This window comes from Sipha flava, unplaced genomic scaffold (genome assembly GCF_003268045.1).
Source record: "Sipha flava isolate LNK unplaced genomic scaffold, YSA_version1 108_pilon_pilon, whole genome shotgun sequence".
Taxonomy (NCBI): Eukaryota; Metazoa; Arthropoda; class Insecta; order Hemiptera; family Aphididae; genus Sipha; species Sipha flava.
Window position 1 is genome coordinate 2,225,930 of NW_020271725.1, and position 27,258 is coordinate 2,253,187.

At 29.3% G+C, this 27,258-nt stretch overlaps 2 protein-coding genes across 4 annotated transcripts in view; both read left to right on the forward strand.

Annotated features, from left to right (window-relative positions):
• Positions 1 to 999: 999 nt before the first annotated feature.
• LOC112686422 (rhodopsin, GQ-coupled-like) overlaps positions 1,000 to 27,258 on the forward strand; it is a 48,013-nt gene continuing 21,754 nt past the window's right edge. For all 3 annotated transcript variants that reach the window (XM_025558700.1, XM_025558686.1, XM_025558692.1), the window contains exon 1: positions 1,000 to 1,419. In XM_025558700.1, the coding sequence (XP_025414485.1) occupies positions 1,036 to 1,419 (384 nt within the window). In that variant the 5' untranslated portion in view covers positions 1,000 to 1,035. The remainder of the gene's footprint in view (positions 1,420 to 27,258) is intronic.
• LOC112686454 lies at positions 17,188 to 18,083 on the forward strand. The gene is made up of 2 exons (XM_025558730.1): positions 17,188 to 17,659; positions 17,738 to 18,083. The coding sequence occupies exons 1-2, from the start codon at positions 17,442 to 17,444 to the stop codon at positions 18,024 to 18,026; spliced, it is 507 nt and encodes a 168-aa protein (XP_025414515.1). The 5' UTR covers positions 17,188 to 17,441; the 3' UTR covers positions 18,027 to 18,083.

The following is a 27,258-nucleotide window of genomic DNA, read 5'->3' on the forward strand; positions in this document are numbered from 1 at the left end:
TATATCATAATATCGTAGACGTAATATTTACTATAATATAATATTCCGATTGTGTTACTATAATAATATTCAAATATTTATTGACTATATGTGACTATTAAGTGTTTGCACTTTATCGTTAATATAGAATGGTGTAAGCTTCCAAAGTGTAAATAATTTCAATTCGATTTATATTATTAGATCGAAAACATAAATAATTTCGTTTGTATTCATAATATTCTAATGTATTGAAAACCGATGACATCGATTAAATCGTTATAGCATTCTAAAAAATATGTTTTACTGGATTTGGAAAAAAAACAAATGACATCAACATCCGAACTATAAACCTACATTATTATGATGATCAATAAAATAATCGATTATGATTAATGTAGCATCTACAACAAGTCATTATTTTTTCATTAATTATTATTATTTTTTTTTTCGTCGTAACTCATCGAATCATAACCGTGTGCACGTATTATACTCGGAACACGTTTGAAATGTCGATACATCGCAAACGACAAGGACGTCGAGTTATTTTCAAACGACTAATGTTACCGTTTCATAACTAGAAAAGAAATCCCAATAATATACGTGTTATGCAAATGAATCGCATCGGGGACTAAAGGCGGGACGTTTTTTCGCCCGTTGATTACGAACCGATTGTTACGTGCTCTTTTCAAATACGCCCTATGATCGAGATCATTCCGCGACAGGGACGTTTCTCGATTTCGGTGCGCGTTTTACGGGGTTGCTTTCGTTTGCATTCTCGTGAATAGTTTAGTCTGAACCAAAGTAATTGCATTAAATGCTGTCTTGAACAACAACAACAACAACACGGGTAGGCACGACCGGGGGAGTAGTGCAGGAAAGCAATAATCTCGTACGCGTGCGGTGTATAGGGCGGCGGTGACGGCAGCGGCGCGGTACTCGGGCGGTTCGTGCACGGGTGGGGGCGGCGGGGGAACACGCGCGTTGTCGACCACCGCGGGGAATCGCAGCGGACACGTCCGTTCCGCGCAGTCCGCAGAACACGATCGCCGGATCACGATGGTAACGCCGAACTCGACCGTAGTGTCCGCGATAATGCCGAGCACCGTGTCGCCCGGGTTCCGGATGGCCGTCGTGGTGCCGTTCATCGTCGGCATATTCGGCAACCTGTTGGCGCTGTTGATCCTGCGCCGGATCCGGAGCAGCAGCAACCAGAAGCACGGGTTCCTGTTGCGGTGCTTGGTCACCAACGACTGCATCGCACTCACCGGCATGTTCCTCATGTTCGTCGTGAAAACCCTGTGGCCGGACGTCAAGAGGGACGTGTGGATGTGCCGGTTCCTGGTCCTGTGGCGGTTCTTCGGGCTGAGCTCCGGTTGCGTGGCCATCGTCATGGCCGTCGAACGTTGGCTGGCCCTCACCAAACCGTTTTTCTACCAACGAGTACGTATTTGTTATAGCCACCGTGTCCGATGGATTATAATATTTTGATATATTACTGCCTCGCCAACGATTATTTCGCCTTCCGCGTGTAAAACATCGTTCTGAGCTACTACGTGTGTGCTGTCTATATCACTGAAATCTGTCAGATACCGGTTGGATATTGAGTCGAAAATACTATTGGCGCAATATCGATTTTTTTACTCGACGGAACCCGGCAAACATATACCCCCGTAAATATATTTTCAAAAATATAATATCAAATCAACAAATTAACAATTAAAAGTACATACATAAGTCACGTATTATGTGTAAACTTATCGTTCCAGAATTGTGCGTTTAGTAGGAGTTTATACAGGAGTTCCTGTACTCGTATATATTCTTTATACCACCGTTTGATTGCTAAATAATAAAAAAACGTAGACAAATAATCCCTTATTATTTACTGTACACGTTTACAATTTAAAATTTTGAAAAAGTTATGTCAAAGATTTTCTGGATAAGGAAGAGGAGAATCGGTTATATATAAGGGGACTAAGCTCCCTAACATGTGCCAATTTGCGCGTCTCATCGGCGTATTTATTATGTAGTTGAACCAGTCTAAATCGTTGTTTTATCCTTTCACCAAGGATACTAAAAGTTGTCTGCATGATTTCGAATATGTCCAGGTATTTTTATCGAAATTTTTCGATTTTGAATTTCGCGAGTAGACAAAAACGCCAGAAAGTTATGATTTTTCGGTAAATATCTTTTGTTTAATGTCATTATATTTATTCAATAACAACAATTTTGTTATTCGCTCTATAATCGACTTCGTGTTTTGGTACATTTTAGACTTAAATTTTTAGATGTTGATCTTATATTGTTTAATTTCAGAACTAAATTACACAATAAAATCGAAATTAAATCACTACGAATATTATTATAAAACCGTTAACATTCCATTACATTCACACATAATTATGTATAATATATTTTTAATTAAAATTAATATAGGAATAATTAATAAGATTAGTAAAAAATAAAGGTAGTAGCCTGCATTTTAGATACTTGAATATGGGAATACTGTCGTATTAATACTTAAATACAAATATATATATATAAATACATAAATAATTAAAATTTTATAAAATCCAAGCGATTTTTTTCACGTCACCCTTTCTAATAATATTTATACATTCAATATAACGAGCAAGGTCTAAATAGCCACAACAATTTTTAATTTTCATCTAAGTAACTGACGGTCATTTAGATATAAAATATAGCACATATATATATACTATCGCCACGTTATGTATACAACATTTATAATTAAATTATATTAGAATATTGACTCACGAAGGTGTACCTACATGTCAAATGATAATTTAATCAATTTTATCAATTACTTATTACATACAATTTAGACATTTTAATTTATTGTTAATGGAATAGTGTTCAATTATTATTGAACATTAGTCATTTTAAGTCTGATAATAATACCTTGTTCTATTTATTAATACGTGTTTGTTTTCTTTATTCTCAATTTGCCGAGTATTATGATTTGTGTCGCATCTTTGTTCAAATTCCCGATAAATATATGTACATTTTTTTTATTAACTTTACTTAACTTACTATTATAAGTATTATTAATATTTTTGAAACACTTGACTTAATAAATATAACAATAATACTAACGGTTCAACCATAAACGTTGTATTAGACGTGTTAAACGTTATCAGTAGGGACCGGATTTATATGCAAATGCATATATGTATTGGAATAAGCTTTTTGAAATCTGATGTCCCCGATTTAGATCTTTCTTATTAAAATAACACTAATTTTATTTTGCATATTTCAGTGTTTTTACTAGTGATGGGTCAAACCCTGATTTTTTAAATCGAATCGAACTTGAATCGAACTTTAAATTATTTTTTCGAACTCGAACTGAACCGAACCTTCATATTTTCTACCCAACAGAACCAAATCGAACCTATAATGATTTTAAGTCAAACTCGAACTCGAACTCAATACTTTTTATTGTGTATATTGTCCTATTTACCTACAAATTAAATCAACCATAATTATTAATTACTATTGTATTTTAAGTTTTCGTATTACTTATTCTATATTTTAACTTTTAAGTCTAAGTAATTATATTATTTACAAAACATTTAAATTTTAGATAATTTCTTATTATTATTATTATTTTTCAAAACCAGTATTGTGCTCTCTCGTGTTGTCTTGTAACTTATAAAATATTCATTGAGTATTGAGTATTGACTGTAATATGACAATACAATCAGTACATTTTAATAATATATAAAAAAAATATTAATAATAACTATAATTCACAAATATAGAATGAGTAGTAGAATTTATAATGTAAGACGTAAGTTGTAAACATGTTTTTATTAACAGCACAGTCGCAGTATCGGAATATTACCACGGATTCACCCAAAATAGATTTTAACTTCTATAATAAATATGATAAAAACAAAAATAGCTAATTTATGAATGTAGATACAACTTATTAATGTTTTGGTTGGTGAAGAGTGGATGTGTAACATGCGACTGGAAAAATAACATTATTATTATAAATAATGCATAACGTGCACTTTGCAGATTTCTATCGCCAATAGCCTAATTATTTCTAAATAATTATTATCATTATTAATTTTTATTTTTCAAATATAACTTTTGAAGAATTGTACAAATATTTGGTTTTCGAACTATCGTGGCCAGTAAGTCTGATTCGACAAATATTTTCAAGTTCGATTTTCGAACAGTAAAAGATGCTTGATAGTTCAGTTCGATTTTTTATTCATACAGAGTTCGAATTTCGAACCGAACCGAACATCAAGGTTTCGGTTTGGTTCAGTTCGAGATTCACACAGTTCGACCATCACTAGTTTTTACCTATATGAATATTCAATGCATATTTGTAGTTTTATAGTGCATATTATTTAAAAACTCGTTTTTATCGTATTTTCACGTCCACAGACATAATATCTATAAAATTACAACCGGTCGATATTTCCAAAGATTACATACTCATATCGCATATTAATCATATACGACATATATGTATATATACATAAATAATATAGAATTCAAGTGTCGACTTGACAACAAAATATTTTAAAAGCTTTTTTTATACTTTTTTAATACCGTATTAATTAATACTTATTTTTACATTTATAATACATTTCACATATTTGTACATAATTTTAAACAACATTTTAAGTGAATATTTAAGTACATATTTAAAAATAAATACATATTTTATAGCATATTACAGCAATTTTAGAAGCATATTTTGAGAATTTTTTTTATGCTTATAAATCCGGTCCCTAGTTATCAGTCTGTTAACTGTAAACAAATAACAGCAGAATATTGACTATCGCAATTTTAAAATAGCGTTTAAAAAATATTTTTATTACAATTAACATTATAACGCAATACATTATTTTATGTAAATTACACTAAATTACCTGTACAACTATTTATTCACGGTAGATGATGTAAAGTTAATACATGGTTCTTTACACTTACCGGTTATTTGAAAATTGTATTACATTCGATTATAATAGTATCCCTTGTTAAGCGCGAATATAAGGGGGCAGTCTATGGTGGCTAAAGCCCTTCTCTTGAGTCTTAGATACTTTAAATATTTCAAAGATTATCTGAACTTTCAATTTATTATTTAAAGTAAAGAAGAGCCATAACATACATATACATAACCTATGACAGGGGAACAAACCTAATATTAAATTATTAAATTTATTACAATATGTGTAAAATCCCGTAAGGAATAATAGCTTTATTGGTCTTTATTGCAGTTTAATTGTTTAAATCCAAATGATTTGCACATCAACATTATTTCGTTGATTTTTAACGGTATAAAACCAATTCAAAATGTAAAACTGCTTGTAAGACTCCGGGAAAGTACTCATGATTCATGTTATATCTTTATCTCTTTCGACAATACACATGAACTATCCGATAAAATAGCTGCGTTGTTGCGATGTGAATGATAAATTGTGGACTATATGATTCGAGGGAAACCGTGAGCGAACAGCTGGTTGAAAACAGCAACGCAGTCGAGAACGATCGGAATACGATCGCAATCGGATCAATCTTTAATAGCAAAGGAACAGATATTAGTAGTTATCGCGTGGAATACTTAGGTATGTGTAATGGATTTTAGATTTTTAGATATTATTTTTATATTATTATCGGTATTAGATTTTTTATAATGTCACTAGACGATTGAAATCCGAATAAGCCACTACAATATAACTGGTGTGATATGCATTCGAATATAATAATGTGTGGAAGTACTCGACAATTCTACTCATTTAAAATTTAAGTCCAAGGCAGATCGCGAGCCTGTATTGCAATGTCGACAGATATCGGTAAGAACATTTTTTGAGAGTAGTTACTTTTAATTAAAAAATAAAAATAAAAATCCGCTCGTCAAGTTACCGCAGCTACGGATCAAGTTTAGTCACAGCTCCGTGATGAATGTACAAGTTGACGCGGAATGGTGAGACATTGACACTCGGGTGCAAAAGACAGACGGTAGTGTAACACGTTGGCGGGGGTGTTACGTGGTGTACGTATAATCTTTCAAGTAATAATTTTGTTTTCAATGAAAATTCAATCGTGTGATATTCCGTTGGGGTGTACTAATATTTAATCTTCTTCTTAACTGAATTACTTGACCCCCCCCTGGGAGATTTTTATTTCCTATGTATGGTAACCTAAAAGTTAAAAATTCATTACACATCTAGCATAGAGCTTCAAATCTGTTTCGACCCTTTAAATGAGATTTATTTCCTCAACATTTCAAATGCATCGCTATAGTAGTTATGGTTATAAGCTGATCAGTTAGAGAGTGAGTACTGTTTTAAACTATTTTATCAATTTTTTTGGGGAATTCAAAATTGATTTACGACCCAAATGTTGAGAAATGCTATATGATTAACAGGTTACAGTAATTATACGTTTGAGATGTTTCGTGAACCTTGCGTACATACCCACGTGAACATGTGTTCCTAGATTTTCGACACTCGTCACGCGTTAACCAAAATGGATTTACCATACACACACACACACACACATCGTGGTTATCAAGACGCAAACAAGTCGTTTCAAAGTGCCATTACAAAGTAACGCAATGAAATCATTTTAATAAAAAATAAGTACGTTATATTTGGACTACACGCGCTTGTAGGAACATCGTTTATCCGTTTATAGTACGCGCATTGTATAGATCGTTATATTTTCCAAACAGCCATTATTATCAATATATTATCGTCCAGCCTCCAGTTTACACGTTTCCATTTTGTCTTGGTCAATTTGCGAAGAGTACAGTCGGTATATTAATATATATTAGTAGTTGCAGTCTTCTATTGTTCGTATACTTTACGTACAGATATTTTTCTCGGTTACGAGCACACTGCGAAATGCTGTATACTTTTGATTAAATTTTGTTCTTGTATCGGAGGAATTTGTTATGATAGGTTTATTTTTTTCTTTTCTTTACTTTTTTCGTCTTCAATTTTAAGAGGTTAAAATATCATAGTACAACGTAACGGCCGTTCATATGGTAAAACATAATTTTTTAAATAAACTCGTAAAAATTCGAAACGGTCTCGATGACACACGCACGTATAAATTTTTTATATTTGGTATGGAATTATTATTGGAATAAACATGATGAAAATATCACAGCCTAGTTGAGTGATCATATTCTGTTGTAATCTTTGGTGGTAACATTAACTTGGATTTGAACGATGATATACCAATAAATATATCGTAACTCATATGTTTTAAAATTAAATATAGTGTATAAATGTATTCACGGACGCCGCAGTGGGCTAGAATACACGGGCGGGTTTAAGGGAGTGGCTAAGTGGGCATTAGCCCCCTCCTTGGGACTAAGCTATCTATTTTACAAAGCAAAGTATTATTAGATATTAATAATTATAATAAAATATCGTCAATGGTCATTGATGAAAAATCAACGAGTAGTGTTGTCGTCATTAGTTGTTCCTGTCTCTTTAAAATTGTTAAATATTTGTGTTTATATTATAATGAAATAAAAAATGTATATATAATACTTATTAAATTAAATAAATAAATAAAATTATCTTGTAAAACGACATCAACCAATAAACCAGTTTCATTCCAAGATCATTCTTGAATACGTTTTTTACGAGTTATCAAACTTATTTTATCCTCTTAATTTACGACATATAGTAAACATTTATACAATAAAAAAAAGACAAAAAACTATTTCATACCGACTTTCCACTTTTTAATTTCTAAGCAATAAGATATATGTAACAAACACTCAAAACAACATATCCACGCATGGAGTGTGGATAAACCAAACTTAAACCATTCTGGTTCCAAATTTAGTTTTGAACTAAAATTACTAATCTTATTAATTTCTTTGAGTGAACATTTAAAAATATAACATCTCTGACTTGAACTGTGAGACATTGAATTGCAAACCTAAATTATAAAATGTAATAGGTACCTAATATAAATATAAATTTTAAATTATAGTTATTATATAATACAAAATACATACTTTTCTATCTACCATAGTAAAAACTGAGTTATTTTTTACTTTGATTTAGATATTGTTAATGGTTATGAGAGTTGGTATTAAATGTTGTATTTTTTCTTCAATAATTCCAACTTCTTTATTTTTATAAATACATCAGTATTTTTAACTCTCTTGCTGAATCAATATCCATCTTGAAGAAAATTTAAAATGATTGAAATAAATGCTTGTGTATTTTACAACGATATACAAATAAATGATTTAAAGTAGATAAGTGTTAGATAAAATATTTTATTTTAGTTTAATGTTTTATCTAAAAAGTTTTGGTTATCTCTATCATACATCTATATTATACCTATTATTGGAACCATATTAATATGTTGTACATTACAAGACAACATAATTTTAAAATCGATTTAAGATAATTTTTAAATGGACTTTTGTACGCCTAAAATTGTATTTTAGCTCACTATGGGCCGTAATCGTATATCAATGATTATAATGACGTGTCTATGTAGGTTTGACATGCAGAGGACAAAATGTAAAAACATAAAATTAAAAATTAATTAATTAACAATGAGTAACATTTATCGATTAATTAAATCTTGAACGATCATCATTTTAAATAAAGTCTACGGATGTAGGTATTTGTTCAAATATACTTATATATTATAAATTTTTTTGCGTGCCACATTTTTATCAAATTTAATATACGAGTACACATACCTACGCCCTTAAATTAGGACGTGATTATACCGAGCTTGTTTTCTATTGGAATAGGGTGTAATTATTAAAAAGTAACAAAATAATCACTATACACATATATCATATATTTAAACTCAAGTTTTTTCGAAAAATGATTTTACATTTTTTATAGAACGAAAATGTATAGTGTAGAAAAAGGTATACATTTTAAATTTCTACTATATAAAAAACTTGTTTATATAGAATATAAATTATATATATTGTTTTTCACGAATAACGAGTGATTATTTACTAAGGTTTTTGATAGTATTTCCATGACGTTAAATACAATTATTATGAAATTCAAATAATGAAGTAATCAACACAATAAAACCATATGTTTGCTGACGATTGGGATGCGAAATTATTTAAAAATTAATGTAGGGCATTCAATTACATTAACTCTGTAGTTATTAAATTTATTAAATGCCTTTTGACGGCAGAAAGTCGTAAATTACATAAATAGTATAATACGTACTTGCACTACAAAGTTAATTTAATATTTTTATCAAATTTCAAACCAGTAATCATAGATCACAAAGCATTTGATTATTAAATTTCTGTTGTCTTATCTATTTTATACCTGTCCAGGTTAACGTAAACATTGTACAGGTTGAAGAGATAAACGCGACCTCCTCAAAATTCTAAAAGCCATAAGTCGTTGTACAATATTGTTTTTCTATTATCATAAATTCATTGTTTAATCGATCAATATAATTTTGGTATCTAAAACCATTCATAGTTTTTCTCAGTTATTAAAAATCTTGGCGTAAATTTATTGATGAGTTCGTATGTAGTTACAATTACATTTCATGTATACATTAAAATATTCAGTGCCATAAATAGAGTGTCAAAGACCCAGGTACAGACAAATGTACATGGGCCCTCTTTCTTGTTTCTTTCCATAAAAAAGTTGGACTGACTTCAGACTATGGGAATTTTTTACTCCTCAGATCGGATAATATTTGTGGATGTATTGCATTTTAAAGAACAGATGGATAATTTTTTCGCTAAAATAATTCTGTGTAAAGCTTCAAAGCTTCAACTTAGTTGGTATACAAGATCACAATTGTGCATGGGGTAGATTTTACCAATACAAAAAATTGTGGAATAAACTACAAAGATAGATACAATATATAATAAGAATATATGATTATTGATTTTATAAATATGATGTACAATAAAATATAAAAGTATATATAGGTATATAAAAGTAATCTATTTATGTCACTCTAGGCTTAGTATTTTTCCCAATATTTAGAGAAGCAATTCCAAATAAAATGGACCAGATTTTTACATTTTGTTAAATAAAATTAAATACAAGATAATAATATATACAATAATCATGAATCAAATTAAATCAAATAAAAAAAAAAAAATTGACGGCTATCTACTATGGGCCCTTTGACCCTGTAGGCCCTAGTGCTGTGCACCACCTGCACCTATGATTTTTACGGTACTGAAAATATTATGATTATGCAATGTGAATCTCATACTTAGACCGAGCTCCAAATGTTTGAAATTTAAGACCTACTACAAATAAATAACATTTTTAATCAATACAACTATGATTAGTTAAGTGTCGGAAATAAACATCAAAATATTAAAAACTAGTGAACAAGATAGTTAACTATAATATTTATCGTTGCAAGTCTAATATAAAAGGACAATTTTTATTTTATTTTATTCGTTTTTATTTTTATCATAACAACATAATTTATAACAATATATTTACAGTTATCGATATTATTTATCGTTATCGTTTATTAACATTTTTCGTTATTTTTTTAAAATTAATTAGCGTTTTTAGCTATAAATTTATAAAAAGTATTAAATGACTGAAAAAAAAAAATTATCAAAAAGCATATCACATTGGTTTTATTTTGAATGGTAATTTTTTAAGAAATAAAGCGTATTATATACCAATTTTTCTTACATTTTTATAATTTGAAGGGCAGTGGAATTCTTTCTAATCTAAATAGGACGTAATAATCACTCTTTGAAAATGTATTTGTGTACACTACTTCTTTTGAAAAGAGCTCCCTTCAATAAAAATGTTTTCAAACATGATAGCAGCAGTGTACTGTAAAATACACCATAGTCAAAAGAATAAACAGACACTTACAAATAAATGTCAATAATTTGTTATAAATTTGTTTATATTTTGTTTACAATATTCAACTTAATTATTTGAGTTACATTAAGATTTCTGAAAAGCAATTTAGTTACGGATGTTTCATGTTATTTTATTAGAAATCATTGCCTATGGCCTATAAAAATTATTATAATATTATTATTGATAAATGATTTATCTTCGTTGTTCATACATTAATTTGATATAAATTCCATATTCCCAAAACGAAAATATTTCAAAAATGTTTATTTTAATTAATTCGAATTTATTTAGTTAGCGTGTAGATAAATAGTACACTTTTTTGTATGAGTACTTAGAATAAGAGTTTGAGAGACAAAAATAATATATGCTAAACTAATATAACTAATGTACTTAATAAATATAATAATGCACCAGGCTAAATTTTTATTTATTTATTTAGTATGAGTTAAATTATTATTTCATGAATATTAATGTAATTTCAATACGATACGCGTATATTGGTTTACTAAATTAAAAATATAATTAACGCAAACCTGCGTGTGACTTTACGTTTAAGTAAAATAATGCTGGTGCTATCGCAATGACACCGATGAGAGTTCTAACTGATGCATAGGGATTTTAAGTTATGCGGTATTTTGGTGTAGTAAAACATAATATCAAAAGTGGGCATTAACTAGTTAAAAAGTTTAAGTTAAAATAACTTAGCTTTTTATAGTTGATTTAGAAAGGATCTATCAAGTTTAAATTTTTTTAAATTTTTCATTTATACGTAAATATTAATATAAAAATTAAATAATCATGTAAAGTAAAATGGTCGTATACACTGTAAATCAGATGTCATATAAGTTTTTGTAGGTCGGGGGTCCACCTTTTGGTATTTGGTTCTGGATACAGAATATTATGTAAAAAGAATTTTAACTATAAAAATAAATAAATATAGTAGTGAGTGGCCCCTTGATGTACATTGTGCAATGTCATAGTATTTTTCAAACACTTCAGCGCCACAGCTGTATATTATGACAAAAAGTTCAATAGAATTGTTCATTATAATTTAGGAAATAAATCTTTCTGAAGAACAAAGTCACTTTTTTTGTGATCTTCTTACTAATTAAAAAAGTAGATTAACTTTTTTTAAACTGAGTTACTTTAATATTTTTTTTCTTATTAACTTATAACTTATTGAATTAAATGTATGAATTGTTAACTATTAATTTTTAATTTATTGATCTTGTGTTCTATTAACTTAACTTAACTCGAGTTAATTATTTTCATTAACTTGCCCACCTTTGCATAATATTATAGTTAATAAGAATAGCTAATATAACATAATTAATATGCCTTATTAAATTATTGACTGTGATAAATTCAGCAAGGATAAGTCAAGACCACTACATAGTTTACGTAACTTGCCGGTATGTAATTTTAACATTGTGGTATTCATTAATAATAAGTAATCTTTGTAATTAATATAAAATATTGAGTAATCTAGTCGAAACAAACTTAGACGCTTCAAATGTTAACTGTGTTATACATTTTTTTTTTTTTATTATATGATAATTATCCTCATAAGATTTATTATTTACTTTAATGCTCAATATATACTCGTATGCTGAAAATCTCTACTTTTCATTATTTTTTAAAATTAAGTATCCGGTTAATTTTTATCTTTAAATTTTTGTTGGTCGTAAAAATTAAAACAAAACAAATATATTGTTTAATTAGTTTAAATCGGGAATGTAATACGATATTATACGAGTAGATGTTACAATGTTTTGTTCATTAACGTAACCTTTACCTAGATGTATGTATAATATTTCTGCTATTATTATTACCTTGGAAAGTTTTAAGGCGTTTACTGGACAATCAATATCGATCAAATTTGAAACTTGAGCGTTATTCATAATACCGAACAATTTATTTATTTTTATAATCCCATATTGTGAAAAATGAAAAATTCATCGTGCGCAAATTTGTTTAAAACGCACTTTAAATGATATTTGTATTATTAACGTTCTTCGAACGTACACAATTACAGATTTATTTAAATTCTCGAGTATATACCTTCATGACATCATTGTTGCTTCGAGATACAATTTTATTATTTTTACTATTGGTATTATAATGATGGGCTTTTTTTCTTTTATAACGCTTTTTTTATGTAATAAAAATTGATTAAAAGTTGCATGTAACGTCTCATTGAATCAAAGACGTGAACGAAATACTGCAAAAGTCTGTGTTCGGTTATAATAATTCAACTCGTACTCCAAGTTAGCTTTAACTTAGGGAATTTTTCTAGCAATTTAAGCAGAAATAATTGGTTTTATGTTTTGGGGCTTTTTACTTCTACGGTAAATCATATCAACCGTAGTTTAATGTTTTCACGCACGCGTACGACTGTATGTGAAATTAGATGCGACGTTGATAAATTTATTTAATAATTATTTTTAATATAAAAATGCCTATCGATTTTTTAAACTAAATCTGCAGGGTAGTTATGCTCACTAGCATTTTCTTAAAAGGAATCATCGGTTGACATTAATACTATAGACGTACTCTGTTTTTTACAACACCTCCATCTAACGTATCCATCAGCCCACTGTCTGATGTATCAAAATTTACAAACTGACAGTAAATATTAATTTACTTATTTATTTATTTATTTCAACAGAATAATGGGCCAAATGAGCATGCTCGTGTGGGTGGGCCAACAACAGATACATCGTGCATACTATATGCACCTCTGCATCTCACTAACTATGCACTGCATAAGTATAAACTATAAAGATAGTCTAGTATGTTCGTACGTATTCGGGGATTGACAATAAAGATAATAATTCCGGACGTGATGGAATTTTAAATATAAAAGTTTTTCTGGTATCAGCAGTATTAAGTAAATATAATATAATCGCCACAATCCGATTTACCTATATATTTGACAATGTTGCGTAGAAATAAAAATTATATAGCGCGCGCAGTCATATGCCTAAAAAGGTATCACCGATAAGGACAGCGTGCATTCGTATCGCTGTCATATATTTTGCCGTTTATAACTGTATGAGCATCGCTGTACAACAGGATGGTGATAAATATCTCGGTGGAAATACTTCCATATATATTAATTATTTTAATTGTTTTTTAAATGCTGAGATTAAAAAAGAACAAATGTTGTTTCCATTATTGTATTCGCGAAGAAGAGTTTTCATCTTCTGATGAAAAATATCATCTCTGCGTCTATAATGTTTTGGAAGACAATCGGATGCCTTCAGATTTTTAACGCGTGCATTAGGAATGATTTCCTTGTTTTAATGATATTAGTACGATAATGTTGCGAATTTTAAGAGTAGGCGATATACGTAGAACATATATATATATATATATTATGTTTGTATAATTCCTTCATCAATAAAATACAACACGTCTGAATATTAATTGACTTCGGTTCATAATTTTTTTTTCTCCCGATTTCAATATAATAACAAAACATACGTTTCTTTATAAATTGAATTATTTTAACAATTATTTTAAATAAATTATTTAAATCGCTTAAAATTATTTGCATGTTTTATAGTGTCGCGAAATTAAAATCATTATTCTGTATATTATAATCAACAAATAATCCTTATCGTAGTGTGAAAAACAAATGTTGGACTCTAGTATGGACTTGTTTAATGGTAGGTAAAACTATCTTTATCTGATAACTTAATTAATGTAGAATATTACGATGTGTGTTTAAGCTTAATCAAATTAATATAAACCATAGTAAAGTAGGTGACAACCGAACAATATATCAAGTAATTGGTTATTAAGTAATCTACGAACACGGGACCCATACAATACAATAAATAGGCATATTTGTAGGTACTTATACTCCTAATAGTGCTTACAATTATGTTTGTTGTTTTTGAAATTTTTTTGTGTACGCTATTATATTATTGTTAATATGCGTACATAACGTATACAACGTGCACATTTTAATTTAAACGCGTACATTTATATGTATAGGTACCCATACATGTACAATATAAATACAAAATATTATATTATTCACCGTTGACATCGGTTGATTATGATAGAACGTTTTAGGAATCGTTAACGAATCTGTATGAATAGCGCAAACAAAGTGTAAATAATCATTTTTTAATAAATTACTAGCTCGTGTGTGTATCTATTACTTTGATACGTACATATAACGCATATAGCGCATTGGCGTATATTCTAGGTATTATATTATATTGTCACCGTGGGAGTTAATCTAATAAATTGAACGTCTTTAACCACCGTGAGTGTTGCGGTACCTATGAAGTAGCATATAAATATTTTTTACTTTAATTAAATTAAAACCATACATTTCGCTTGATAAAATTCGATGGTGGCGTTATTATTACGTTACACGTAGTATAACTCACTTAAAACCTAATACTATTTAAAGCGTACAAATACAATAATCAAAACAATGATATTATGTGTTGTTTACAGTGGCGTATTTAATGGAATGGAGTCCTGGGTCTTGACTCTCCCCGGGATCAAAAGAAATAAATAAAAATGTATATTTACGGTTGAATTAAAATACAACATAATTTATTACAATATAATATTTATGTTGACAAGATTCCAATATAAATATGTATAAGAAATTAGGTTAAAAATTCATAAATGATCCACAACGTAGGTGTACAGTGAAAGAAAACGTTTATTTATATTACATACTTACTGTATATTTATATGTTATATTGCGTGGTAGTGAGTTATAAAGAGATAATAATTAAAAAGGATTATACCTGTTATCGTTGATACAGTTCCTTTATAATAAATAGATGTTTAATCATAACGGTATTATAAACTCAGTTACTTTTTAGAGAAATTTGAATCCTCAACATAAAAATCGAAAAATAGTCGTTTAGAATGTGTTAAATAATAATGTGAAAACAGCAGTCATAAATGACGTGTATCACGTATTTAAACGTGGTGGTATATCAATTCAAAAATATTGAACGTTCAACCGTCGTAAACGATAGTCGTCTCTTGTACAAATAATTAAATCAAAATAGTTGCCAAGTGTCGAGCCCACGCGATGTCACTCTCTCTTCCGGGTCAAAATATTATGCACATGAATAAAATATGTATTATAAATACACACATCGCAAACACGCGTAGTTTCGGTTCGCTATGAGCGTTCCAGCATTCCACGTGACACCGTGAACGATAACTTGAGATAAAAAAAAAAACATTTTTTAATCATGGAGTACAGGGTAAATATGTCGGTAAAGCACGATTGAGCATAAAACGATTGAGCATAGACCTTTTTAGCAACACGATTGAGCATAGAATATTTTATGCGACGTTGCCACATTCACGTTGCCAAAATTTTGTAATTTATTATTTTCTCGTATTATTACACCAATTATTATGATATCTGACGCGAGCCGTGAGCTTTATCGGCTTTATAAATTTTATCGACAATGTTATCGATTAATAAATTAGTTCCGGAGCAAAACGACGTTTTAAACATTTAGCATCGGGGGAAAATATAAGATAATTAAGATACAAATCCAAAATTATTATAGAAATAATATCAGTGTTCGATCACCTGTGTAGTGTATAGTGCGTGTATACTTAGTGCGTTTTTCTATTTTTTTAAAATATGGATATAACAATTATTTTATCGGAAAGAGGCAAAGAATTGGCCCTAGTTAATTTATACAAGTATAAATTAATTGGAGAGCGAAAAAAAGACAATCTTTTGAGATGGAGGTGTACTAATAATAAATGTTCGGCAATAATGTTCTCGGGTTTCGATAAACGTAAAGTGATTGAAACTGCTGGACAACATAATCACGATAAAAATTCTATTGAGAAAATAGAAACGCAAGTTTTAAGAGAAAATTGCAAAAGAAAAGCTGAAGAATCAATTTACACACGGCCACTTAAAATTATTCGCACCGAACTTTTAAATTCTTCTCCAACATCAAATTTAAACAATCAAAATGTAAGAAATGTACGGAAAGCAATGTATGATAAACGGAAGCAGACCTATCCTAAATTACCAACTTCTTTGGATGAAACAATTCATCAATTAAGTGACTTAAAAAATGAAGAATGTTTTAAATATAAGGGTCAACAATTCATTTACATGCCGACTGATGATAATTTTGTATGTTTAACTACAGAACAAAATCTACAATTTATGACAAATAATTGTACTGAGTATTTTGGCGATGGCACATTTAATTATGCTCCAAAATATTTTATTCAATTGTACACAATACATGGATATAAAAATGGATACTACTTACCACTTGTTTACTTTTTTTTACCAAATAAAACTAGGTCTACTTATATTAAAATGTGGCAATTTTTAAATAATTTATGTTTGAAATTATGCGAAAAAAGTTTGCAAATTAACACATTTCATGTTGATTTTGAAATTGGAGCTCATCAGGCAATTACAGACGTGTTTGGAAATATTAAAATAATTGGATGTAGATTTCATTTAGGACAATCATGGTGGAAAAAAGTAAGAAACAGTTATATAATATAGTGCTTTTTTACTAAAATATAATAATTTGTTTGTAGATTGTTGGCGAACCTTCACTCAGAATAGCATACATGGACAACAGTAATGAACTAGGGAAATGGTTGAAAATGTTTTTTGGTTTGGCGTTTATTTCCCCAGAAGAAGTAGTTGATGCATTTCACGAGTTAATATCAATTTGTCCAAATGATGACGGTTTCATATTTTCTGATTACATTATACACAACTATATTGAAGATCACTGCCAGTTTCCTCCAAATATTTGGGCGGAAACTCCTTCGCTAAACCCAAGGTTTTTAACAATATTTTTTAAAACTTATTATAAAAACTTTTTTTACTAATTTGTATTGTTTTATTTAATTTTTTTTAGAACGACCAATGCAGCTGAAAGCTTTCATCGCACGTACAATTCACAGTTTTATTCACCTCACCCCCATGTTCATACAGTCGTTAGGGTATTGATCGAAACACAAGCGGAAACATCGACTAAGATCAATTCAATTCGACACAAGCCTGGAAAATTACAATCCGCAAAAGAAATAAAAAAAAATGAATTGAATATTCAAGCCTACAGCCAGTTTTTAAATCGTAAGAATACGGAATCTTTATTAATTTATTTAAGTCAAATTGGAAGCAGATACCAAGGTGTATCAATTTAATTTATTATTATCAAAAAATCTAGCTAGGTATATTATACTGTATTATAATATGAATGTGACAACTATTTATAAATATTTTGATTTTATTATTTTGATAAGTCATAAGTCATAACTATTATTATTATTTTATTATTAACAAAAATATCTATATACTGTGACAGCTATTTATACTACTATCATAAGTATTTTCATGCATATTAAATATTGACTATGAAAACATGATATTTTTTTGTCATGTTATATTTTGATTTATTATAATTATTTAAATAAATGTTTTTATACGATACAGTTCAAAATTGAAAATGGCAACGTTGCAGAGTTTTTTATGCTCAATCGTGTTGGTTTTCTTTTGTATTTCAATTTCCTTTGATACGCCGACAATTTATGCTCAATCGTGTCGCAAGAAAGGTGTTTTATGCTCAATCGTGTCGCAGCCAAATATGTTCAACGGACAGATGCACAATGATCGTATTGTGTTAATTCACTTTGCATGTTGACCAATTTTACGGTTTCGTCCCTATACCACGTGCCAATGATTGGCTGTTATACCACTACCGTCAGCGCAAACACCGCAAGGTCCACGCCGCTGAGGAACAGTGCCGGCGGACGGGCTACGGTGAAAGGGCCTCGTCATTTCAGAGACTCCGCACCTTCCATGGGATTTAATAATTTGCAAGTTTACAGTTTTGTTTTTATAATAAAATAACAAGTGTCATCTGTCATGTGAAAATGTGTACGGTATTTTAATCTTTAACCTCAAGATTATGTTTAATAGTCACCTACATATATATATATATAGCAGTATAAATAGTAAAATAACAATAAATTAATACATTATTGACGATTTGATAACAAAATATAATATCCATGCCAAGGAAAATTATTTTTACGTAAGTTATGTAAAATAGAAAAATATGTCGTATGGGTACCGGGGCATCCAAGAAAAATATATTTGGCTATACGAAAAAATATTCCAGGGCACCGCAAAACCACCCGTTGGCGCTGACGCGGCACGTTATATTATCAGATTGCCGAAACAACGTGCGATGCACTGATGAGGTACTAAGTGCACTACTGTATGATATACTTATTAAATGCACCTGAAGGGTACATTACAGCTGACGCGTAACCAACTATAATGCCGCCATTGTTGTATTGTACCCACGAGCATTATTTAATAGAATATAAAATTACGGACAGTGATGACCCATATATACGTGGCCCACGCGTGCATTGCGACATTAAGTAGACTGTTATACGTTTGAAAAAGTTTTAGGTAAATTTCAAATTATATATATATATATATATATATATATATGTATACTAGCTGAATACCCAGATTCGCACGGAACAGTCTTGGCCGGAACATAGTTTTATTGGATTATTTTACCTTACACCATGTAAAGTCTAGTTTAGTGTAATTGTTGGTTATAAAATAAATAAAACAAAATTTCAAACTAACTGGTACGGTAGTTTTGGTTTCACACTGAATCATCCGGTTTTGCAATATGGAACTGTCTTTGCCGGTGCCAATATTTTTTAAAATCCCTTATCTCAAATTTCAAGTTCATACATTTTGTCGTTTTTGAGATGTAGCGATGATCAATGATTGAGTAGTATTTGCATTATTTTTATTTAATTATAACCCGATGTTTCCCGGTAAGAAAAGGGTGAATGTTCAATTTAATTTGGATTCTACTTGCTGTTAAAACTATACCTTTTTAAGTATAAAACATCAGGAATCACGGTTAAAATAATAATTTGTAATATATTGTAATAGGTAAATATCAAATATAGCCATACAAAAAAAAAAAAAAAACAGCGAGTGTCGTTTTTGGAGAAAATAGTCGCTTTTGGAAATTATTTTTAATGAAACAGACACATTCATAAATTTTTAGATGTACACTGATGTTTGTAACAATGAGGGTGGTCCTCTCCATTTTTTTGGTTATTAAAACAATAATAAAATAACAACTGATTATTTAGGGCTAGGTAAATTGGGTCCGCAATAAGGGGGGTACTTTTTGAAAGCAGTAAGTTGAATTCCAGGGAAAAAAAAGGTTGTAAGTTGGGTCCCGGCTAATAATCTGATTATTATATACTTTGATTTTGTTAAGATACTTATATAATATTATGTAACAGTTATCATCAATTTTTATTATGGTTTTTTTTTTTTATGGATATTTTGCGATTACATACTGGATACTTGTATCTCAACTAATGCTAAATTTCCCCTAAATATTTTATCTCAATTGTCTGCTACCATCGTGCGTACAACCAATAGCTGTATTGTTATATCATTCACGATTAAATCGTCGATTTAAGAGTTCAAAACCTAATATTTTTAACTTTGTAGACGAATTATTAAAAATACAGTAAGACATAAGTAAAATTACCAAGAACAAACCAAAAAGAAAAGAAAAGTATGCTCGATAAAAAACATAACTTAAGGAAGCAAATGATAAAGTACATTAATAATATGATAACCAGATTTAAGTTTTTACTAAGTGCATAAATTATGATATATTTATTTTTTATTATTTCTTTAATTTATTTTTTATATTTTACAGATGTATGTTTTTAATTACAATTTTTTGTATATTAGTAAAAAAATTAATTTGTTTTTGCTGGGTCTCAACTTACATACTACCTAATTTTTTTTAGGATCCAATTTACCAAATCCCGCTTATTTGGACCTTATCAGGTGTATGGTTAATTCATTTTCCTTTTTTCGCGACAATAGGTACCCTATGTTTTTCTCCAAGGCCTTATCTATCACTGTACCAAATGTCATTAATATCGATTAGGTAGCTTGGGAATGCATAAAGACATATGAAGAAACTACCATTGTGTCTTATAGATGTGTATTTTGTATGTAAAAATTACGTGTTCGACGGTTGGCGCTCAATGAACTCCGAAATTACTTAACTAATTTTGATAATAATGTATTCTATGTGTGTGATTTTGTCCAAATTGTATAATAGGATTGTTTATTTCTTGATTAATGTTGTAAATTAAGTGTACATTACAGGGCAAATAGTTGTAATTATGTGTAAGTTCTATAAGTTTCTAACAGATGGCAGTAGAGTTAGTTTATTGACACTTTTAGTATTATCTCGGTGACACTAAACCGTATCATAAAAAAATTAGTTAAAACGTTATACGGGCACGAGTATTTTGAGAATAGCGTAGCAACGTCAGCGACAGCTAAAATCAAGAACAAGGGTAGCGCATGAATAGTACATAGCCTACCTAGAGCACGAAATTGAAAGAAAATACGAACCAACTGTGCATTAACACGTGCATCATTTGTTTGTCTTGCGTTTGAACATCCGCCCGACATTCATTACCTTGGTGCATTCTAAAATTGCTATCGGTTCAAGGGACAAAATATGCCAATATTTTCAGGCGTTAAAATTTAGCAATGAATTGTCCGGCTTGTATTATGCATCAGGTAAAGTTGTACTCTGTTATCTCTTCCCACTCCATCGGAACTTTTACAATCACTTTTTTGCTGACCAATCAGCTGATTCGAAATTATTTTTGTGTAGGACACGCAAATTTAATTCTTGTTTCCAAATAACGCCATTTGGGGCAATCTAAGTTTGCAATTTCACATCCGATGAACATAATTTTGAAGCCAAATTTAAAACACAAGACCATGTGTACCATAAGATTGGGTCGTTGATGTCAATATCTATTGATAACCCGAAGTTTCTCAAAATCTAATTTACAGGCAGCAGTGAACAACGCGTGACAACTTGATGTCAGTATAGTTTCATCAAATAAGCAAAAAAGAGAGCAATTGTTAGATTATTGGAATATTTAGTGGAACATCATAATCAACTTAATAAGTTGTTTAAAACTGGACTAGGAAATTTTAGTTTCTCCCATGAGCTTATACGTGTTGCATGTTCACGAGTAGGGAAACCATCGACTCTATTTATGTTAAGAAAATATAGGTTAATTAAATATATTGTGCACCAATTAATACTTAGCTTAATTAAAACTATAAATGTCTGTACTTCAAAAAAATAATAACAAATAATAAGAAAAATTAAAAACTAACTAGGTAAATTAACTAGTGTATATATATATACATATTAATTTTCATACGATTTCAATGTTAATTTATTATTTATATCTATCTATACTACTATATAAAATGAAGTCGTTTTTTTTGTTCGGGATAAACTCTGAAACTACTTATTGGATCGTCGTGCAGTTTTTTTTAAATTAAAGAGGACATCACAGAGAAGGTTTTAGGCTTAAATTTAGTCCGATAAAGTTAATAAATAATTAATTATTAGTTATCTATATCTATATATATATATATATACTAGCCGACCCGTCACACCTTCACCCGTGAACTCCGTTAATTTTTTATTCAAATATTATTGTTTAATGTGATCGGCAAGTAAATATAAAAAAACGGTTAATGAAAACGGATTGAAATTTTTTTAGCGTTATAAATGATAAAAATAAATACAGATAAAAAAGAAATAATTTATGGTTGATAAAGAATTTGATTGAAGTTGATGAAGAAAAAAAAAAGAAAAAAAAAAGAATTAAAATAAGAATTTTATAAGGTTTCTGAGTATATGATGTTTTTTGTTGTATTTCCTGTTGAAATTAAAATCATAAGATGATTCGGGTCCCCAGTTCGAGAAAATGCCACGTATTGCCCCGTTTTGCCCATGTGAAAAGCAATCTGTACGAAGATCTACACCAACGTACTTGAATGTTTGACCTTGCGCTTTGTTTATGGTAATGGCAAAAGAAACTTTAACCGGGAATTGAAGCCGTTTGAAAGAAAACGGCAAGCCAGAGGGAATCATGGGAATTCTTGGAATAAATGCAATTTCTCTTTTCGCTGGCCCTGTAAGAATTACGGCTTCTATAATATTATTTCGCAACGATTTTATTTGTAATCTTGTACCGTTACATAAGTTCGGTGGTTGAAGATTAAATAATAATGTAATTGGAGCACCAATTTTTAATTTTAGCTTATGAAGAGGAAATCCCGAAGGAGAAAGAGAATTGAGAAATTCTTGTGGATAATGAATAGTATCTGTTGATGTAACTGTATCAATAGATAGATATTCACGTGAGTGTCCATCGAATTTTAGAAGAATGATATCATTAATTTCTCCTGCTGTTACATTTCTCGGAGAGATAATAGCTCTTTCACATAACCACTTATAAGATTTATTGGACAGATTAAAAATGTCAGGATAAACTGTAGAAATCAACTCTTCCACGTTATTGACCACCCGTCCAATCGTGTGATTGACAGAAATGTAACCATTTTCATTTTCTAAAGTTCCATTTCCAATTTTCAACAACTGTGCTGGAAAAATATCGTCCCCTCCGCATAATGAAACTCTCATATTTGTTCGCAAATAAAATTTTTCAACATAGTTCCATATAGGGGAAGATTTTAAGCAAGCATTAACGACATCAGCTCGAGTACCTTTAGGGATTACTGGTAAGGTTTGACGGAAATCACCATCGAAAACAAATGTCATGGAGTCAAAAATGTATAACATTCATCAATTGAGAATGGCTGGGCCGATTTGGCTCAAATTTTTTTAATTGTTCGTAATTGCCAGGAGAAGGTTTTTACGAAAAAATTTTTGGAAAAGTGCTATTGTTTAATAAATCATAGTTTAATTAAATAATTTTTGACCCATCGATAACTGCGCAACTGAAAATGACTTATTAAATAAAACTATTAAAAAACTATTAGAAAACTATTAAAAACTATTTAAAAACTTTTAATTTTATTTTTGGTAGAAATGATGGGTATTACATAAATATTAAACAAAAACATCCCGCAACAGGTGCCAAAACAAATAAGAATGTTAGTTCGAAAAATTATTATGCATATCGGCTGATGATTAGACGCGATAAGGACAAAGTTATGTTATGAGCTTTGTCAACAATTCATGGTCTAAATGTATGTTAAGATAGAGAGCGAACGATTTCGATACTTGCGATTCAATCAAAAAAAGCTGCGTGCAGAAGATTCTCAAAACAAATGTTAGATATTGGAGATGGGAAAGTTACTACAGATGAAACGGGATGTATAAAATTACCGATCGATTTCTGCAGTCATTTATTCGCAATATGCTCTCATTGACCAGATATTTCCTTATGTACACAGACAATACACAAATGATGAGTGGCTGGCAGAAAGAGTAATTTTAGTAATAAAAAATGTGGATGTCAACGAATTGAATCTCAAGATACAACATTTGTTACCAGGAGACTTGGTGTCATATAAATCTATAGATACAGTTTGCGATGCTACTGCAGCTGTAAATTATCTAACAGAGTTTTTAAACTCATTGGATTTACCAGGAATGCCACCACATAATTTACAATTGAAGATTTGATTTCCGGTTATTTTACTTCGTAATTTTACCCACCACGATTGTACAACGGCATGCGATAAGTCGTTAAAAAATTAATGAAAAATGTTATGGAAGCCATTTAAATGGCAAATTTTGAGATGAAAATATATTATTACCGCGAATCTGTATTATACCCACATATGTGCCAATACAATTTAAACGCCTTCAATTTCCAATTATATTGGCATTTGCAATGACTATCAATAAGTCTCAAGGCCAAACGATGTCTGTCTGTGGCTTAGATTTGAGCACATCATATTTTTCACCCGGAAAATTATACGTGGCGTGCTCTCGAATCATCCAGTTTGTATTGGCGAAAGATGGGATAACAAAAAATATTGTACATTCTGTTGCATTAAGGGATAGATATTTTTTTTTACTAATATTGTCATAATTAGCGATATATATAATTTTAATGAATCAATTTTAATAAATTACTAAAAAAATAAATGTTTGATGTTTTTTCATATTTATATTTCGTCACCGTTCATAGCATTCCATACCTCTTTCTTACATCCTCATCCTTACCCACATCCTTACATGCCTATATGAAATTAGTTATTTTTTTCAAGCAAAATATTTTCTAGAAATAATTTACATGACAAAACAACGTTTGTCAGGTTAACTAATTTAATATATTTAGGCACAATTTTTTTGTATTGCATTTAAAATACGAGTATTACCTTTGATGTCATTTGTTTCAAAATTTCGCCCTTCAAACTTTTTACTGACTAAAAGGTACACCGTTTAAAATTACAAACAAATCATGCCAATTAACGTTACAGGACTTATTATGAATTGTTAATTACATAACAATAATGTTCTATATTCTTATCAAAACTTAAGTCTGGCAATATTAAATTATGTTAGTTTTCAAGACGATACGACCTATAGATTGCTGTTATAGATTTATTAACAGTGCATATTTACAATTCTTAACTGTACACGCACGGAATCTACGTCGGACATAAAAATACCCACAGTTTTCGAACGTAGATAAAATTATTATTATTATATTTATACACGCTTGCGACGTGCACAACGAACGCGTTACTCGCGTGTAAATTTTTGACTTAGTACTCAAATCTTATAATTCGTGTACCAAAAACATTTTCTTGGAGAGAATCTACTAAAATTTCAAGAATAATTATATTAAAACCTGACTGATTGAATTATCTCTTAGGGATGAGCAAAGAATACAATGACTCCTCGTTTATGGGTACTTAACACTCGCCACACATTTGCGTGTCATCAATTACATTACGGACGAAGGCTTTCTCTTAAGAAACCGTTACTAAATGTAATATTATATTATCTGAAGTAGGTAAAAATGATGCAATAGTTGTTCTAGTGAATTATGAACATTTTTCGTGATTTCGTTTTATTTTATAAAAAAAAAAATAAAAAATAAATATAATTTAAAGCCACAACGCCTTTATGTGAGTAATAAATCGATATGTAATTTTTTTATCACACATTTAGCACACACACAAAAAAAGTCATAAATCTTAACCGTTGTTTATTAATAAAATTATTCAATGTTTAAAAAAAAAATAACATTCGTCTATAGTATTATTACCGTATTAAAATTAAGTATTCAAAAAGTTTAAACTCTGGAATATTTCAGAAAAAAAAAACAATTTTATGATAAATAATTCAATGTTGCAATAATAATTATTTGTTTATTTATATAAGAATAATAAATCCATTCCTATTAAAAGTTACGTAGAAATGTGAAATATTCACTTGAATTAGTTTTTTCTATCTAGATACATAAGATAGATTTATATATTTTCTTATCAATTGCATAATGCATTCATTTAACTATAATACCGCAAACTAAACGTTCGTCTAAATAATATATATCAATGATTTGTCAGGCTTAATTATATCTCTCTATTATTAATACAATATTAGATATTATTTGTACTTATTTACATATATATTACTTTTGAGTATTTCAATACTTTTTATTTAAGAAAATATATATTTTATATATTATGCATGTACAAGTATTATATCAGAATTTTTGTTGACCAACCAGCTGATTTTAATACTTTATCATTTTAATGGATCTATCAAATAAAATTTAAACTCTATTTACTTAATGATATATTTTACACAGAAGAAAATACATATTTTGCATTATTTCAATGGTTTGGTTTTATTTGTGTTCTATTCTATGTTAAAATATGAGGATTAGAATCAAGAGCGTATTAATGGTCAATATATGGAGAGGAAATAATTTTGCGCACCTATACATATTGATAAATAAATATGTAAGTAAGAATAAGAGAAAAAAAAATTTCCGGGTGAAGCGAGGACAATTATTTCTTTGACTTCACATTACAAATTGTATTGATGTAGGCTTGATGTACAGTTTCAATTATATATTTTTGACTTACAATTAAATTAAATTATGTTATAATAAAACCAATATTAATATAACAAACATGAATGTAATATAATTTGTGTACCTCCATCCATAAATCATAATTCATATTTTTGTATCTGTTTATATGTAACTATATGTAAATTAATAAATTATTAATTATTACCTGTACAGTATATCTACCTAATATGATGTATTACTTTAGAAAAAACTATTGTGGTTATATGTTATTATTTTAATATAGATAACTATATAATAATAATATATATATATATTATAATCATCCTTATCAATTTTGATGACTGTATCCTATATAATAAAACCATATTTGTTCAATCATGCCAGATCTATTATTCTCCCTTATATATTTATATACCTATGTACCTATGTAATATGTATAATTGTTTACATATTATAATATATT

Coding starts and splice junctions, on each gene's coding strand:
- LOC112686454 (XM_025558730.1), top strand. CDS start 17,442: ATGGACAACAGTAATGAACTAGGGAAATGGTTGAAAATGTTTTTTGGT. Junction 17,660..17,737: donor ACTCCTTCGCTAAACCCAAG/GTTTTTAACAAT, acceptor AATTTTTTTTAG/AACGACCAATGCAGCTGAAA.